Genomic DNA, 18,890 nt, shown 5'->3' on the forward strand with positions numbered 1-18,890 from the left:
AGTCCCGAACGTCTGGTACGCTCCCCTGTTGTTCCAAGCAATTGTGTAGGGAACTAAATATTAAGTTTGTGCGGCCATGGCCTCAATTATTCGCCCATTCTTGAATACTCGAAGCAGCGCTCACGAGGTTGGGTTTCTCTTCACTCTTCCAAGGGGATCAAAAATCCTTTTCACATTTAAATCCAAACCAATGTTCCACTTCGATCACATGCCAGCGCAAGATTCTAGGGATTCAGGAGAGAGCAGCGGATCCCAGAGAGAATCGTTTACGCATGGGTTCAAAGGGGCCGTGCCCTTCTGTCAGATTCCACAAACTAGAAGAAACATTCCTAAGCAACTATGATGTACTTACTATATGTATCATGCACATATTTTATAATGATTAGAAATATTTTAAGCACCGGCTTAAATAGTATTTACATCGCAGATACAGTTGAAGTCGGAAGTTCACATACACCTTAGCCAAATACGTTTAAATTCAGTTCTTCACAATTCCTGACATTTAATCCTAGTAAAAATCCCCTGTTTTAGGTCAGTTTGGAAATCCATTTTATTTTAAGAATGTGAAATGTCAGAATAACTTTCAGATTGAATTGCTTTAATCACATTCCCAGTGGGTCAGAAGTTTACATACACTCAATCAGTATTCGGTAGCATTGCCTTTAAATTGTTTAACTTGCCGTCAAACGTTTCAGGTAGCCTTCCACAATAAGTTGTGAATTGTGGCCCATTCCTTCTGACAGAGCTAGTGTAACAGAGTTAGGTTTGTAGGCCTCCTTGCTCACACACGCCTTTTCAGTTCTGCTCACAAATTGAGGTCAGGGCTTTGTGATGGCCACTCCAATACCTTGACATTGTTGTCCTTAAGCCATTTTGCCATAACTTTGGAAGTATGCTTTGGGTCATTGTCCATTTGGAAGACCCATTTCCAACCAAGCTTTAACTTCCTGACTGATGTCTTAGAGATGTTGCTTCAATATAGCCACAATTTTCCTACCTCATGATGCCATCATTTTATGAAGTGTACCAGTCCCTCCTGCAGCAAAGCAACATGATGCTGCCACCCCTGTGCTTCACGGTTGGGATGGTGTTCTTTGGCTTGCAAGCCTCACCCTTTTTCCTCCAAACATAACAATGGTCATTATGGACAAACAGTTCTGTTTGTGTTTCATCAGACCAGAGGACATTTCTCCAAAAAGTATGATCTTTGTCCCCATGTGCAGTTGCAAACCGTAGTCTGGCTATTTTATGGCAGTTTTGGAGTAGTGGTTTCTTCCTTGCTGAGCAGCCTTTCAGGTTATGTAGACAAAGGACTCATTTTACTGTGGATATAGATACTTTTGTACCTATTTCCTCCAGCATCTTCACGACCCTTTGCTATTGTTCTGGGATCGATTTATACTTTTCGCACCAAAGTACATTCAACTCTAGGAAACAGAACACGTCTCCTTCCTGAGCGGTATGAAAGCTACATGGTTCCATGGTGTTTATACTTGTGTACTATTGTTTATACAGATGAACATGGTACCTTCAGGCGTTTGGAAATTGCTCCCAAGGATGAACCAGACTTGTGGAGGTCAACAATTTTTTCTGAGGTCTTGGCTGAGTTATTTTGATTTTCCGATGATGTCAAGCAAAGAGGCACTGAGTTTGAAGGTAGGCCTTGAAATACATACACAGGTACACCTCCAATTGACTCAAATTTTGTCAATTAGCCTATCAGAAGCTTCTAAAGCCATGACATCATTTTCTGGAATTTTCCAAGCTGTTTAAAGGCACAGTCAACTTAGTGTATGTAAACTTCTGACCAACTGGAATTGTGATACAGTGAATAATAAGTGAAATAATCTGTCTGTAAACAATTGTTGGAAAAATTACTTGTGTCACTTGCCAAAACTATAGTTTGTTAACAAGAAATGTGTGGAGTCGTTGAAAAACAAGTTTTAATGACTCCAACCTAAGTGTATGTAGACTTTCGACTTCAACTGTATGTCTGATGTAGACTGCAATTTAATATATTTTTTAAGTAATATTAAAAAAAAACTGGGGCAGACATTAATTTCCTATTTGATACATTTAATTCATACCTAATGGACTTATTTGATTGTCATTTAAAATGCGCTAAGTTTTCTTCAAGTGAGGGAAACTACTATACCTCATAATGATGTTATTGCTAGTTTTATAATTTGTCAATACATTACATAAATACCACCTTTCAGCATATCTTGAAATACAAAGTGATTTTCTCTCTCATGAAGACTCAGGCTTCTCATAATATAGAACTTTGTATTATGTCTCCACCCTGTGGTAAGTATAGTTCACAGTCTGTTGATAATTCAATCTTAAAACACTAAATCCAGTCATCAACCCAGTCATATTAATTTCCATCATCTGCTAACTTGCAAAGACAATGCACACATAATACACGATGGTGGTTCTGATGTTTTATTATGTAAAATATTTTGATAGTACATGCAATGATGGACAAATTCCACTTTGGTCAGTTTAACAGTTTTAGACCTTCTCCGGACTATTTGTGAGCATATTTGATTGTGACACATTCTCTATCTCCAGTTTTTGATTTCTTTAGCTGTGGCTTCAGCTGCAAATTAAAATAGCAATGAATCACTCTCATGCAACAGATATTCAGTCAGTGATTATGCATAATGGGCTGTGTAGATAAGGGGCACACTCTTTTCACACCACTTCAATACAGCTACGACCAGAAATGATTTTCGTAGCAGGTTAGGAGAACATTTGTCCTAACTTTTTTCCTAACTTTTTTCCTAACCTTAACCTTCTCCTAACCTGCTACGTTAATTATTCTAACATGTTACGGTAATTGTCCTAAACTGCTACGTTAACTCTCCCGATCTGCTACGAAAAATGCACTTCCAGTCGTAGCTTGTATCGAAGTGGCGTGAAATTAGTGTTTCTCGTGTAGATAAAAGGACAAAGTAAAATGACCTTTGCAAGAAAAGAAACAAGAGGTAGACTTGAATTACGATCATACTCAAATCAAATCAAATTGTATTGGTCACATGCGCCGAATACAACAGTTGTAGACTTCACCGTGAAATGCTTACTTTCGAGCCTATTCCCAACAATGCAGAGTTAAAAACTAAGGCAAATATTTACTAAATAAAAAAGGAAATAGTAACAATAAAATAACGAGGCCCATGCAAGGAGTACTGATACTGAGTCAATGTGCAGGGCTACAAGGTAGTTGAGGTAATTGAGGTAATACGTATGTAGGTAGGGTTAAAATTGACTAGGCAATCAGGATATATTATAAACAGAGTAGCAGCAGTGTAGGTAAAGAGTGTGAAAATGTGTCTATGTGTGTGTGGAGTCAATGCAGGTGTGTAAGTTCGACTCCAGTGATGTACTGGGCCATACGCAGTACCCTCTGTAGTGCCTTGGTCGGATGCGGAGCAGTTGCCATACCAAGCAACGATAAAGCCAGTTAAGTTGCTATCAATGGTGCAGCTGTAGAACTTTTTGAGGATCTGAGCCCCCATGACACATATTTTCAGCCTCCTGAAGGGAAGAGGCATTAGTTGTGCCCTCTTCACGACTGCGTTGGTGTGTTTGGACCATAATAGGTCCTAAGTGATGTGGACACTGAGGAACTTGAAGCTCTCAACCCGCTACAGCTTCATGATGTGAATGAGGTCGGGTTCAGCCCTGTGTTTCATGTAGTCCAAGATTATCTCCTTTGCCTTGCCCACGTTGAGAGAGGTCTCTGACCTCTTCCCTATAGGCTGTCTCTTCATTGTCGGTGATCAGGCCTACCACTGTCGTGTTGTCAGTAAACTTAATGATAGTGTTGGAGTCGTGTGGGGCCACACAGTCGTGGGTGAACAGGGAGTACAGGAGGGGACTGAGCACGCACCCCTGAGGGGCCTTAGCTTAGTGATGAGCTTGAAGGGCACTATGGTGTTGAACGCTGAGCTGTAGTCAATGAACAGCATTCTCACGTAGGTGTTCCTTTTGTCCAAGTGTGAAAGAGTGCAATAGAGATTGCCTCATCTGTGGATTTGTTGAGGCGGTATGTGAATTGGAGTGGGTCCAGGGTTTCTGGGATGATCGTGTAGATGTGAGCCGTGAGCCAAAGCATTTCATGGCTACAGATGTGAGTGCTATGTTGGGTTGAGTTTGTTTTATTTTTACAGGGACAGTGCACATTAATCAACGTTTCAGTAAAAGTGCCGGTTTTAGCCAGCCGGCTAACTTTCAACCACAGTCCCTGGGCAGGTTATTAAAAACAATTACAATATAGACGATCATTGAGCAGTGAGCACACACAGAGCAATGTAGGACAAGTAAGACATAGCATACAGACAGAGCAACATTGGACAAGCAAGACGCAGCATACCGACAGCAACATAGAACAAAAAGCAGCAAGACAAAATTAATAAAAGCAACAAAGTGTTTCCACACCTCACAAGATACAGACAACAGACACCATGGAAAGTGGCAATACACAGCTAGGGATTATGTTCATAAATTTGATTGACCTTTAGCCATGTCTTCATGCATTTTGTGAAAGTGTGATATGTGGTGCAGTTATGTGTGTCTGATGGCAGTGTATTCCAGACATGGGAAGTGCTCACAGAGAAAGCAGATTTACTTAAGGTGCTTTTCCTTAAGGGAACTATACAGTCACCTCTCATGGCAGACCTTGTGGATCTGTTGCCATATATTTTCTGTTTAACAAAAATACTGAGTGGAGAGGGAGCCAGGTCATTTAGGATCTTGAATACAAGACATGCGTCGGTGTATTGCACAAGATTTTCCCAACTCAGGAGCTCATGCTTTCTGAGGATGTAACAGTGATGATGGCTATTGGGCTTCCTATCAAGCACTTTGAGAGCCTGTTTGTAGACAGACTGAATAGGTTTTAATGTTGTACAACAAGCTTGGACCCAACTAGTCAAGCAGTATGTTAAGTGGGGGAGTATCATAGATTTGAAGTACAGTTTTGCTACATCTGTAGTCAAACAATTTCGTATAAATCGGAAATGAGCTAGGTTGAATTTGGTATTCTGAATGACCATTTTCACATGCTTTTAAAAAGAGAGGTTGGAATCAAGTATGATGCCAAGGTACTTAAAATCAGATACCACCTGGAGCTTCTCCCCTGACACATGGACATCTGGCTCAGCAGCATCTGTTGCCCTCTTTGTGAAGAACATGCAAACAGTTTTTTTCACATTGAGATGCAAACACGAGTCACTGAGCCACTTTGTAACCTGGACCATTACAGTAGTGAGTTCTTGTGCAGCTTGTTGTTTGCTCTTTGCATGCACATATATCACTGTATCATCTGCATACATTTGAACTTCAGACCTAGTACAGACAGAACTGTACGTGGCGGTAGTTATTTAGACCGGTTACCTTGGCATTCTCAATAGTCTTTCTCACGTTGAGTCGTGAGCTCGGACAGAATGGGTATAATAATGTCCTGAAGACATTGCCCAATTAAGTCTTGGATAGATGAGTTCTTGGTATTCTGGATCCAATCCAACTTCGCTGAGCAGGTGTTCGTACATATGTTCTAAGAAGCGAGAAAACAATGACTTCGTTTAGTAGGTGTAAAAAACAAAACAAGAGTGAGACGTATCTACTCGGAGTATAGTAGTTTAGAGTTGATGTATTTGTGTTACCTTATCCTCCTTGTTGAGTTTTCCTTGAACCTTCTCTGGGTCATCAATGGTGTCTCTCACATGTGTTATATATGACTTCAAGTCCTGCTTAGCCTCTGGAGTGAGTGAATAATTATATTTTTACTTGCAGCACATACTATGAAAGGAAGTTTCTCTCATATATCTCACACACACACACACACACACACACACACACACACACACACACACACACACACACACACACACACACACACACACACACACACACACACACACACACACACACACACACAGGTGCCTCATTCTCATACTTTCACTCTATCTAACTTGCCCAGGTAAGATATTCTGCACAATCCATTTTGTAATAATGAGAGGCAACTTCCCTGGCCCTCCCCCCGCAGAAGTTGTTTGCCTGCAGGCCGGCACAAAGTTCCCCAAAATGTTTCACTGTCTCAAGCTGGCCCCAGAGAGCCGCACAATACAGTGGGAAAAAACCTGTGTTTTAAAATCAAATTGTCCATGATATAATTGTGTATTATTAGAGATGATTATTTAATGTGTGTGTGATGGTTGGAACACCTAGCCTACCTCTTGTAGTAATTAAACGTATTAACTTCAGCTCAATGCTTGACAAGTTCATTCTTCATTCCAAGACTCAATCACGGACACTCTTACTGACAGTTGTGGCTGCTTTGCTTGATGTATTGTTGTCTCTGCCATCTTGCCCTTTGTGCTGTTGTCTGTGCCCAATAATGTTTGTACCATGTTTTGTGCTGCTACCATGCTGTGTTGTCATTTTTTTTAAAATCCCAGCCCCCGTCCCCGCAGGAGGCCTTTTGCCTTTTGGTAGGCCGGCATAGATGGAAGGTCGTGTTGTCCAACCGAGTCCTTTGTCCTTTGAAGAATGTCTCTGGTTGTCAATTGGATACGTTGTAGTAACGTCGTTGTGTAATAGACGGGATACTCTGTCTGTTCCTTCCTAACCCTCGTTTGCAGCGGCTAGGAGGCATCACTTCTGTAGTGAATAAGAGTTCAAAGTGCATACCGTTCGCAACCAAAGCTCACGCTGATTGATGTTGGCTTCGTTCTGCGGTTATTATCTGAACCATTCTGACATCGGACCGTCGTCCCCACATCCTCAGAACAGGAGGTTATATTGTCGTCAAGGCTTTATATAGGAAGGGAGAGGAGGGCGTGTTTGAAAAGTTTTATAGCCCATGTCCCTCCACAGGGGCGGGCCACTGATTGAGGACTTATTTTTAAAATTAGGAATCCAATGTGCCATTTGTTTATTTCTGTGTTTATGTGACTAATGCTACTACTTTTTGGAAAATGTGTTGTATTTGTATTTGTATGAAAACCCAAATTTCACATTTTAGAAGCTAAAATCACATTTCATCCCATCACGAATAATTTCTTATTCAAACATTTAAATTGAACAACAATTCCATGTGAATCCGATAACTCTGGTGTGTAGACTTTCCACTATAGAGTTCATGTCATCTTATCATTGATGAGAATGTCTCAGATGACAACCGAACTGACATCATATTCATTAAGTACCACCGCATATGTTCAATTGGTCGGATTACCAGAATATAGTTCATTTCTCCCCACCTTCTGATGTTCCCAGAATCTCTTTGTTAACCAAGGGTTTTGCAAATGTAACACCAGTAGGGTAGAGAGAGGAAAAAGAAGGGAAGAGGTTTTTATGACTGTCATAAACCTACACCCAGGCCAACGTCATGACAGTCCCCCCATGTTGGGTTCAATCTTGCGATTAACCTGCATGTTGCAAACCAACATAAAAATGACCGTGGATTATCCTGGTTGTGGACCATCGTTGTGGTCCCCATCTGGTGGTCGACCCGGGTAGGGTTTCTGCGAATAAAGTCCACTCCATGGCTGGGCAGCGGATGTCCGGATTGGGATCGCAGTTCCGGACCCGTCGTCTGGTCACCCAGACAGGAAGATCTGGGCAGTAACTTAGGCAGATGTTAACAACGCACACACACTCATGAAATATATCATTACATTTCCTCCCAAATGAGCGGTGTTGTGGCACTAACTGATGGTTGTATGGGGAAGTTGTTTATGGCTCTATCACTTTCTATGTGCCGAAGAAAATGAAACAAAATGAATGAAAGCATAAACAAAACTAAATATAGTTATGCCCCCTTAATCATCTAATTGGACTATATTCTATCTACGTCCATGGTCTTGGAAAAATGACCCTATCATGGCATTGTCTAATGTCATATCTAGGGCTTTCCTAATTTGCGGGGTGTTGCTTAGGGAACTATCCTAAGTTGATAACTATATGATAAGTCTCCAGCTGTAAGGCACTAGTTTTGGGCAGTCTACTGGGATGACCTATGGACTTCTGAGAAGAAAACAGTTAGTACTGTAGCTGTAGAGTTAAAGGCCTCAAAATAAATGTTCAACTTTACTAAGGCTGGTATTTTGCTCGGACCCTTAAGTGATCCTAGCATAAATCCTAATTGGATGTTCCGTTGTGCATGTGCGTTTATGCTTACGCAAGCGCACATGTCAAGGGAAGGAAACCAAGTGTCCTGGCAGATTACAACTTGTTCAGAATGAGTCTGACGTAAACAGGTAATTTTCAAGTCACTGCCTGGAGGTCAGTCAGAATTGGTGTCGAGGGAGTCTGTAGTGGTTTTACTACCAGTCACTGTCTTCCACTATTGTAGTGGCTGTTGGTATGAAGAAGTATACTTCATAGCTATATTATCCACGGAGGAGCTAACCTCACGACGGAAGTACTCTAAGTATTAGACCAGTCGTACGTGGTGTGATCGTGGTCCATGACTTGTAATAACTTTTCTCCTGAACGGAGGGTTCTATTTATTAGTGGCATGTGTGTTAACCATTGGAAGAGTGCAATGGAGATTCCCTTCCCCGTGCTGCACTCTGAGTGACTCCTATGTTGCTATTATCAATAGCAATTTAACTCGTGAGGTTACTAATCCTCTTACTGAGTGTTGCTGGACTGACTGTGGTATTGGTACTGGTACTCAAGGGGTCCAGTTGTCCTACCGATTTATTCTGAAATGTTATCCTACAGGAATACATCATTAGAGCATTTTACCTGTTGTCTTGTAGTGACTACAACACATGGCAAGGAATGATTATTGTTGCCATTTGTTTTGAAGGTGGACAAGTCCACTGGACTTCCTTTACGACCAGTGTGGTACACCTCAGTACTATCTTAGATGTGTTCTAAGATAATCCCCGTCTAGGGGCCTGTCTGCTCCTCGCTGTTCTCAAAGGGGAGTTAACAACTAGATTTGATTTATGCTCTGGCGGCCTCGTACGGTGTTGTCCATAGTCTCGACCCCCCCACCGGCCTCGATAAGGCTCAACATGGGTCTGGGCTACTATTCCCCCCCTTTGTGTCTCGGGAACCCCCACCAGCACGTGGTGTTGGTATCCAAGGTGCAAACAAAAGGTTCAGACCCTATGTACGAGTTGTCAGTGGCCGTGTTATTATGAGAGTGGCTGTAACCTTTCAACCAAATCTCCTGGTGTTTGTGCTTCAATACCCTCAGTGGCTGTCGAGGTCTGTCAGTCACCACCACGTCCTCGTGTGGCAACCTCTTCAGTACCTGCAAACTGAGACTAGGATATTGGTCTGTGATATCGCAAAGTGTTTCACCAGTGGGAGTCATCGGGTCAGTTGCCGGACTGACGCAATTAGTGTCATTGTAAGGGTTGACAATCTCCCACAAAGCAGAAGGTGTATCATTGGAAGCAGAGTATACTCTGCACATCAAAATTTTTCTTGCTGGGACAGCCGCAGTGTTTGCGGATGTGTCCGAAGGGCAAGAGAAGTTCATCTCAACTACCATATTGCACGACTGCAAGGAGGAGGGAAGTTGCTCATTCACAGAGACAGCTGGCTCGAAATCATGAAGATAATTTTCAATCAGATTGGCTGATGGAATGTGTCGAGATATCGTAATGTCTCCTTGGATCGGATTCTGCACCAATTGTTTCCTAAACGTCTTTTTCCCAGGGGGTGCTTTCGACAGATAACCCTCGTGAATGACTGCGTTGCAGCTAGCGTTAGGGGAAGACAGTGTGGTCGGTGGAGAAGGCACTGTAGCCTGTGACCATACCTGGTTGGTTTTCCAAACCATCAAAGGGAGTGACCGATCCATCAAGTCTGCTCCAAGTAGCAGGGGTACAGTTTCGAGGCTGGTAACATACACAGGGTGAACGAGCGATACGTCCTGGAAGTGTAGTTTCAGCATGACCCTCAATGTGAGAGGCGAGGTAGTCGGAGTGACCCCTCGAAGTGTAGTGTCGCATCGTTCCACTTTTAACCAACGTTTAGTTGGCTTCAAAGCCCTTTTTAGATCATCAAACAATGTTTGAGAGATGAGTGATATTGTTGCACCCGAATCAATTAGCGCATGACAAGTTAAGCAGTCCTCCAGGACTGTTTCCAGGTATGGTCGTTTCGATTTGTGTTTAGTGGACATATTCCCCACAAAGTGGAGTGGTCGTTCACAACAACGTAACGTGTCAATTCTGTTCAAGGTGGAAGCAGATTGATTTTTCAGATTTTGAGTGGGCTTGGCTTTAACGAAGCGTTTGAACTTTTTCTTCGCAACCTTTGTATCAGAGTCTATAGACAAAGCCCGTGGGCTTGTTTCTTGATCAAGCGGGCCCTGGATATGGTCTCGAGTGAGAGCGGGAGAGATTTGAATTTTAACTTCCTTGCTATGGGTGTTAATTGCTGCGGACCTGGTGTACGGTAATTCCCCGTCTAGTCCTTGTGACTTATCTTTTACCCTTTTCTCAAATGTTTCTCACTTTAGTTCTTCACGTATTGTAACTTCTGGAGAACATTGGTCTACGTTTTGATAATCCTTCAACCCTTTGTTACCCTTGTGCTCTTTGTTACCCTTGTGCTCTGACACTTTGTGTGGGTTGGGTGCAGGAACGTAGTGAACAGGTCGATTGTAGCGGTAGTCATGTTGATGGCGACGTACTTTACAGTTATTTCGACTGTGGAGGTTATTGGAATCATGGTTTCGTGGTAGAAACTGTTGTTGTGCGTCATCTCTTAACGCTCCAATACCTGATAATGCACCCTCTAACTGGAGTGAGTGCTCCTGGTCAAACTTCAAAACCAAGGGCTCTTAGCGTTGCGAGCTTTTGATTCCTCAAAAGCTGTGCTTGCAAGCTCTCTAAGTTGTAAGATAGGCAAGCCAACGTGGGCGGCAGGGCCCAAGTAGGTAATGAAGGTAGAATACATGTTCGACAGGAACATTTGTTTAAATGGTAACAGGTCTTCCATGCCTGTTTCAGTGAGTAGGCCAAAGTAAGCTGAACAAAGCCTATGATAGTAAGCTTGTGGGTGTTTGTTCTGAGCTTGTTTGACCATGTTAGCCAGTGAGCTATCGTGTTTGCGAGTCGCAGAACCACTGAATTCTAATATCAAAGCTGTGGCAAGTTTAGCGTCATTTAGCACGTGTTGTATTGTAGGCGAATGAACCTTGTCACGTGTCTATTCGACGTTCGCTTCAAAAAGTAAACCCTGTCAGAACCCGTAGCGTTCGGGTAGCCATCCAACGCGTCCTCTATGTCAGCTAGGAACGTCTCAGTATTGTTTGGCTGACCTGGAACGGGGTCAAAGGTGGGGAAATTCTTGACGGGTTTGTCAAGCGATTCCGCGTCAAGCGGGCGGAGAGGGTTGGCTTCATCCTGTGGGGAAAGTGGGGCCGAAAGGCCAAGAGGAGAAGCCAAGCTTTGGCTTTGTTGGCCGAGAGGCGCCATATTACTCAGTGCCGAATGGCCGAGAGGAGAAGACTGAGGGACACATGATGGAGGCACTGTCTTCACTCCTTTGAGTACCGGGCTCCGGTTGCTTGGATGGATAGTCACGCTGTAGAGCGTGACCATTCTGGACTTTCTCCAGATGGTACCTAAGGGTGGTATTCTGCTGCATTGCAGAGTCCACTTGAGCGCTTAGAGTACTGATTTTGGACATGTGAGTGTCGCACTTGCTCCTTTCGGTCTCAAACTTATCTGTCATGGTTTGCAGACCAGAGGAGAGTTGCAAACCGTAGCCTGGATTTTTTTGGGTCAGTTTTGGAGCAGTGGCTTCTTCCTTGCTGAGTGGCATTTCAGGTTATGTAGACATAGGACTCGTTTTACTGTGGATATAGATACTTTTGTACCTGTTTCCTCCAGCATCTTCACAAGGTCCTTTGCTGTTGTTCTGGGATTTATTTGTACTTTTCACACCAAAGTAAATTAATCTCCAGGAGACACAATGCGTCTCCTTCCTGAGCAATATGACAGCCTCGTGGTCTCATGGTGTTTATACTTGCGTACTATTGTTTATACAGATGAACATGGTACCTTCAGGCGTCTGGAAATTGCGCCCAATAAATGAACCAGACTTGTGGAGGTCAACAACTTTTTTCTGAGGTCTTGTCTGATTTCTTTTGATTTTCCGATGATGTCAAGCAAAGAGGCACTGAGTTTGGCACTGAGTTTGAAGGTAGGCCTTGAAATACATCCACAGGTACACCTTCAATTGACTCAAATTAGCCTTTCAGAAGCTTCTAAAGCCATGAAATCATTTTCTGAAATTTTCCAAGCTGTTTAAAGGCAGTCAATTTAGTGTATGTTAACAACTGACCCACTGGAATTGTTATACAGTGGATTATAAATTAAATAATGTGTCTGTAAACAATTGTTGGAAAAATGACTTGTATCATGCACAAAGTAGATGTCCTAACCGACTTGCCAAAACTATAGTTTGTTAACAAGAAATTTGTGGAGTCGTTGAAAAACAAGTTTTAATGACTCCAACCTAAGTGTATGTAAACTTCCGAATTAATCTGTACATGCAGTGAAAAGTGCATTTCTACCCATCTCATCCTTTTCCCCAAACAAATCCTCTGGTGCCTCTTAATTGCCAGAAATATACATTTTCCAAATGTTTTTGTACTCCTTCGACGTCTATGGATACATTATATTTATTGTTTCCATGGATACAATGGTAACTTTTTGTTCTAATTTCCTGCTAACATAAATCGCTAAAAAACTTTTTTGGTATTTTCAATGGTGTGGAAAGTGTATATGCTAAAACAGTGCGTTTACGGTAAAGAAGATTCCCACAAACATGTATCCATTATTGTACAGTGCGCACATCGGAACCTTAGCCTATAATCGTTCTGAGGGGGACCTTGCTCTCCAGTGCACATTTCCTGTTGATTGGAATTTTATGGAATGTCAAAAGCGTAGCTTGTGATCATGCAAAGTATTTCAAATATTGGCTATCTGACACTTTGCTAGACGTTCGAATGTAAGTATAAGGTAAGTAGTGGTTTTAGACCTATGTTCTTGATCCAGTAACAATAGCATTTCTCTCCCGAAAATATTTGTGGTTAGCTAGCTAATTTAGCGATCAGGAAAAGGCTAACTAACGTTAGAATATTTCCAAGTTGGCAAGCCAGCTAGCTTGCTAAATGTTAAATACGCTATGATATAGACACAGAACAACGACACAGAAATTTCACTGGATGTTTAAATGTCAAGCATCTGGTTGTCGTTTCCACTCTTTACCAAATATGGCAGTGAGAGAAGATGGAATGAGATGGACGTCTCATCAATTAAACATTTGATCTCAATACCGTTTGTTCCCAAAACTAGAATCTGAATCTCCTTGCCCACCCCTTTGCTTGGCTCTGCCCACCCCTTTGCTTGGCTCTGCCCACCCCTTTGCTTGGCTCTGCCCACCTCCTTGCTTGGCTCTGCCCACCACCTTGCTTGGCTCTGCCCACCACCTTGCTTGGCTCTGCCCACCTCCTTGCTTGGCTCTGCCCACCTCCTTGCTTGGCTCTGCCCACCTCCTTGCTTGGCTCTGCCCACCACCTTGCTTGGCTCTGCCTACCTCCTTGCTTGTTCCCATTGGACACAACAAGCTTTGGTCTCTTGGTTTAGTTATAAAATCTTTGATTTTAACTTAGACAGTTTGTTGTCCTAAAACCCGGACATTATTTACCTCTGGTTCGTTCAGCCATCCCTATGGGGAAAGAATATACCTTATTTTCAGCGTTTATATAAAAGCCTAAGGTTAACAGTGGCAGGCCACGTGTAACAACACCTGCACAGAATCGGTACATCCGAACATCACACCTGTGGGACAGGTACAGGATGGCAACAACAACTGCCCGAGTTACGCCAGGCATAGATCTTTTACATTTTGTTATGAGATATCGGTCAGTTAACAATGCCTTTAAGAATTATGAAGCTTTTATGTGTTTTTTTTTATTACAAAAATGCTTAAGAATTATTTAAAAAGAGACGTTAGCTGATGATAATCTCATCGAACAAAACGTACAAGATCCTCCTAAGCCTGTATTTACCACAGACCTTGTTTTCGGCGTTTATCCAAAAACTCTACAAAAACGCCATTTCACCATAGGCTTTGTCCAACGAACCATAGCGGAGTTAGTAATGGTGTATTTTTGTAGGCACTATCTCTATCGCTGATGTTATCTTTTTACTAGTCTTTAAAATGGATTGCAGACTGCTAAATAAATATATGAATTAGCTAGCTAGTAAGTGTCAGTCATTTCCTAGCTTAGTTTGAGGTTTTGTCTAGCTTGTTTAGTTAGCTAGATAGAGTTCAATCTCATCTGCATCAAAAGTAGCCAGCAGATCTGACCCGCTTGCCTACAGCTGCACTAGGGTCGGATAGCCTTCATGTGTAGATTAAGACACAGCAGAGCCAGCGCAAGATATGGTTCAGAAAATGTAAATCGAGGGATGAGAAATGCATTGTACTCCGAATTGTCCCATTATCCCAGTTACACCGAGAAGATTGCACTACTGCTAGTTTTTTTGCAGTTGTTCAGTATTCTCTATGCAACAGTTGACAATTTGGAGTACAATGCATTTCTCAGCCCTCAATTGAGGTAGGTTTTCCGAGTTATATCAATCAAATTCATTTATAAAGCCCTTCTTAGATCAGCTGATGTCACAAAGTGCTGTACGGAAACTCAGCCTAAAACCCCAAACAGCAAGCAATGCAGGTGTAGAAGCACGGTGGCTGGGAAAAACTCCCTTGAAAGGCCAGAACCTAGGAAGAAACCTAGAGAGGAACCAGGCTGTGAGGGGTGGTCAGTTCTCTTCTGGCTGTGCCGGGTGGAGATTATAACAGAACATGGCCAAGATGTTCAAATGTTCATAGATGACCCGCAGGGTCAAATAATAATAATCACAGTGGTTGTAGAGGGTGCAACAGGTCAGCACCTCAGGAGTAAATGTCAGTTGGCTATTCAGAGTATCTCTACCGCTCCTGCTGTCTCTAGAGAGTTGAAAACAGCAGGTCTGGGACAAGGTAGCACGCCCGGTGAACAGGTCAGGGTTCCATAGCTGCAGGCAGAACAGTTGAAACTGGAGCAGCAGCACGTCCACGTGGACTGGGACAGCAAGGAGTCATCAGGCCAGGTAGTCCTGAGGCATGGTCCTAGGGCTCAGGTCTTCCGAAAGAGAGAAATGGAGAGAGCATACTTAAATTCACACAGGACACCGGATAAGACAGGAGAAATACTCCAGATATAACAGACTGACCCTAGCCCCCCCAACACAAACTATTGCAGCATAAATACTGGAGACAGCTCTGCAGTATCTTAATCTAAACAGGAAGGCTGTCTGACCCTAGTGCAGCTGTAAGCATGCTGGTTGAATCTGCTGGCTACATCAACATTGGTGTTATGTGTGTTGCAGTGGTAGTGACTTGTGCGGGCTAGCATCCCTCCCTATCAATGAATTGTAACTTATCCTTCCCTTGTTTTTCTATTCACAAAGGTTGGCAAAAAGTTGTGGGACCAAAATTTGTTTTCTGTGCATGGATGGAAAGCCAATGCGCAGGTATGTGATGAGCTCCAGATGTTTTTTGTTGTGGCTTGATTTTTTACAATTTAAATTAAAATTATTTTATCTGTCAAAGAATTATGTCCTTTGACATCCAATGACAATTGTGTCCTTGTTTAGTTCATCATTCTTCATTGCAAGTGACAGAAATTTGAGAGTAGTTCATTTTTTATATAGGCTAGATTTGTTGGAAATCGTCAAATCAACATGTATAAATGTGTCTTAATGTAATATGATCGAAATTTAAGGGGTGTTGAGTTCAGAATGATTCTACAAAACTCTCTTTCAAAGATAATTTGTAAAAATTCAAATAAATTCACAAATCTTCATTGTAAAGGGTTTAAACACTGTTTCCCATGCTTGTTCAATGAACCACAAACAATTAATGAACATACACCTGTGGAGCTGTTAGTGTAAAGACACTAACAGCTTACAGTCAGTAGGCAATTAAGGTCACAGTTATGAAAGCTTAGGACACTAAAGAGGCCTTTCTATTGACTCTGAAAAACACCAAAAGAAAGATGCCCAGGGTCCCTGCTCATCTGCGTGAATGTGCCTTAGGCATGCTGCAAGGAGGCATGAGGACTGCAGATGTGGCCAGTGCAATAAATTGCAATGTCTGTACTGTGAGACGCCTAAGACAGCGCTACAGAGAGACAGGACGGCCAGCGGATCGTCCTCGCAGTGGCAGACCACGTGTAACAACACCTGCACAGGATCGGTACATCCGAACATCACACCTGTGGGACAGGTACAGGATGGCGGCAACAACAACTGCCCGAGTTACGCCAGGAACGCACAATCCCTCCATCAGTGCTCATACTGTCCACAATAGGCTGAGAGGCTATTGTGCTTGTAGGGCTTGTAGGCCTGTTGTAAGACAGTTCCTCACCAGACATCACCGGCAACAATGTTGCCTATGGACACAAACCCACTGTCACTGGACCAGGCAGGACTGGCAAGAAGTGCTCTTCACTGACAAGTCACAGTTTTGTCTCACCAGGGGTGATGGTCGGATTCACGTTTGTCATCGAAGGAATGAGCGTTACACTGAGGCCTGTACTCTGGAGCGGGACGGTGTGTCACAGCATCATCGGACTGAGCTTGTTGTCACTGCAGGCAATCTCAACACTGTGCATTACAGGGAAGACATCCTCCTCCCTCATGTGGTATCCTTCCTGCAGGTTTTCCTGACATGACCCTCCAGCATGACAATACCACCACGCACAGAACGAGCAGTATGACTGCAAGACAGGAATGTCAGTGTTCTGCCATGGCCAGCGAAGAGACCTTGAGGGCTAGGGCCAGCTGAAGAGACCTTGGATTGCTAGCTGAAGAGACCTTGGATTGCACCCTAGACCACCAGTAAGTCATAGCCTAGTTGAAAGCAGATGTCTATTTTGGTACTTGGTTCTTTCACATCTAGACCTCAACTTTCCGTAGTTCAGACAGACATAGCTGATGTCTTTTTAGCTTAAGGAATTATTAGATCAACTTTGACACTGGCTCCCACCAATACCAATGTTGACATTACCAATTATTAACTTTGATTGGATTTTTGTGGTGGCTGTTTTTTGTGATAAATCAATGTTAGTGTGAATTGTGGATGTTTATCCCTATTCTGTCTGGCCTTTTGTGTCTGTTCTGCAGGGGTACCAGCGCACGCCCAGACAACACCGGAATGGACATCACCGCACGCTGCACACTGGGTGATCCCAACAAGCTCCCAGAGGGTGTGCCCCAGCCGGCACGCATGCCCTATGTGTCCGACAAGCACCCTCGCCAGACATTAGAGGTCATCAATCTGCTACGCAAGCACAGAGAACTGTGTGATGTCGTGTTGGTGGTCGGTGCCAAAAAGATCTATGCCCACAGAGTGATCCTTTCGGCCTGCAGCCCTTACTTCAGGGCCATGTTCACAGGCGAGCTGGCCGAGAGCCGTCAGACAGAGGTTGTGATCCGGGACATTGATGAGCGGGCCATGGAGCTGCTCATTGACTTTGCCTACACTTCGCAGGTTACTGTTGAGGAAGGCAATGTGCAGACATTGCTGCCCGCCGCTTGTCTGTTACAGCTGGCCGAGATTCAGGAGGCTTGCTGCGAGTTCCTCAAGCGCCAGTTGGACCCCTCAAATTGCCTGGGTATCCGTGCCTTTGCTGACACCCATTCTTGCCGCGAGCTGCTGCGGATAGCTGACAAGTTTACACAGCACAACTTTCAAGAGGTAAGGTCTCTATCTTGCATACATGTGCGTCTCTGTGCACTCACTCTCTGAGGCGCAATCTACAAAGTGTTTCTTTGTAATTTAGAAAAAACTATGTTGCTCATCTTAGCTCTGCTTATCAGAGACATTTTTTTGGTTACTTGGTCTAGCTAGGTCTAGCCAGAGAGAGGTGTCCTTGAGTAATTTTTGCCCCACAGCCTTAAATGTGAATCCCAGCAATAAAGTTAATACCTTTTCTACATTGTCTTTTGTTTTCTTTACATACAGTTTTAGAATTTCCATTAAGTTAAACCCCAACGTTAGGAAGTAACTGCCACAGAACTTTCAGAATTTGGGAATTAGATGCTGCTGCCGGTTTAACTTGACTGCCTTACCATGCATCATTCTCCTGAGCACAGCCCCTGTCTTTTTGTGGACTTTGAACAGGTTTCACCTGATTAGTGACTTAGGTCATTTTGCTTGCTTTGCCCTCAGGTGATGGAGAGTGAGGAGTTCATGCTGCTTCCAGCCAACCAGCTGATAGATATAATCTCCAGTGACGAACTGAATGTGCGAAGTGAGGAGCAGGTTTTCAACGCAGTCATGGCCTGGGTCAAGTACAGCATTCAGGAGCGCCGGCCACAGCTGCCGCAGGTGATAATACCTGCTATATAAATAAATAATTGTATGAGATGGTATGTGGTGTTGCATTAAACTTGATATATACCTGTAGTTTTGATTCACAAAAGAAGGACTGAACACTAAGGACAGTCTGTTTAAAATCAAAAGTGTTTGTCTGTAACTTATTCCACTTGGTAAGTCATTGAGTTAGGATATGTTTTCTGGTTATAGGTCCTCCAGCATGTTCGTCTTCCTCTTCTGAGCCCAAAATTCCTGGTGGGAACGGTAGGATCAGACCCTCTCATCAAAAGTGATGAGGAGTGCAGAGACCTGGTTGATGAGGCAAAGAATTACCTGCTCTTGCCCCAAGAGCGCCCTCTAATGCAAGGGCCAAGAACACGCCCTCGGAAGCCCATCCGGTGTGGAGAAGTGCTGTTTGCAGGTTAGTATCTTAACTCTTGAACCTCGCTGCATTCTCTTAGTACCCATGTCTG

At 43.3% G+C, this 18,890-nt stretch overlaps 1 protein-coding gene across 10 annotated transcripts in view; it reads left to right on the top strand.

The window, feature by feature from the left end:
• The window catches only part of LOC139387539 (kelch-like protein 20), a 22,305-nt gene continuing 3,415 nt past the window's right edge, over positions 1 to 18,890 (top strand). For 2 of the 10 annotated variants that reach the window (XM_071133836.1, XM_071133837.1), the window contains exons 1-5: positions 12,913 to 12,996; positions 15,507 to 15,569; positions 17,223 to 17,796; positions 18,271 to 18,429; positions 18,628 to 18,838. In XM_071133836.1, coding sequence (XP_070989937.1) covers positions 12,995 to 12,996; positions 15,507 to 15,569; positions 17,223 to 17,796; positions 18,271 to 18,429; positions 18,628 to 18,838 — 1,009 coding nt within the window. In that variant the 5' untranslated portion in view covers positions 12,913 to 12,994. Of the gene's footprint in view, positions 16 to 12,858; positions 13,008 to 15,503; positions 15,570 to 16,744; positions 16,938 to 17,222; positions 17,797 to 18,270; positions 18,430 to 18,627; positions 18,839 to 18,890 lie in introns of those variants that run through there. The other 8 variants (XM_071133842.1, XM_071133845.1, XM_071133844.1 and 5 more) reach the window with 8 other exon arrangements.

This window comes from Oncorhynchus clarkii, chromosome 28, assembly GCF_045791955.1.
Source record: "Oncorhynchus clarkii lewisi isolate Uvic-CL-2024 chromosome 28, UVic_Ocla_1.0, whole genome shotgun sequence".
In the NCBI taxonomy this organism is placed as follows: domain Eukaryota; kingdom Metazoa; phylum Chordata; class Actinopteri; order Salmoniformes; family Salmonidae; genus Oncorhynchus; species Oncorhynchus clarkii.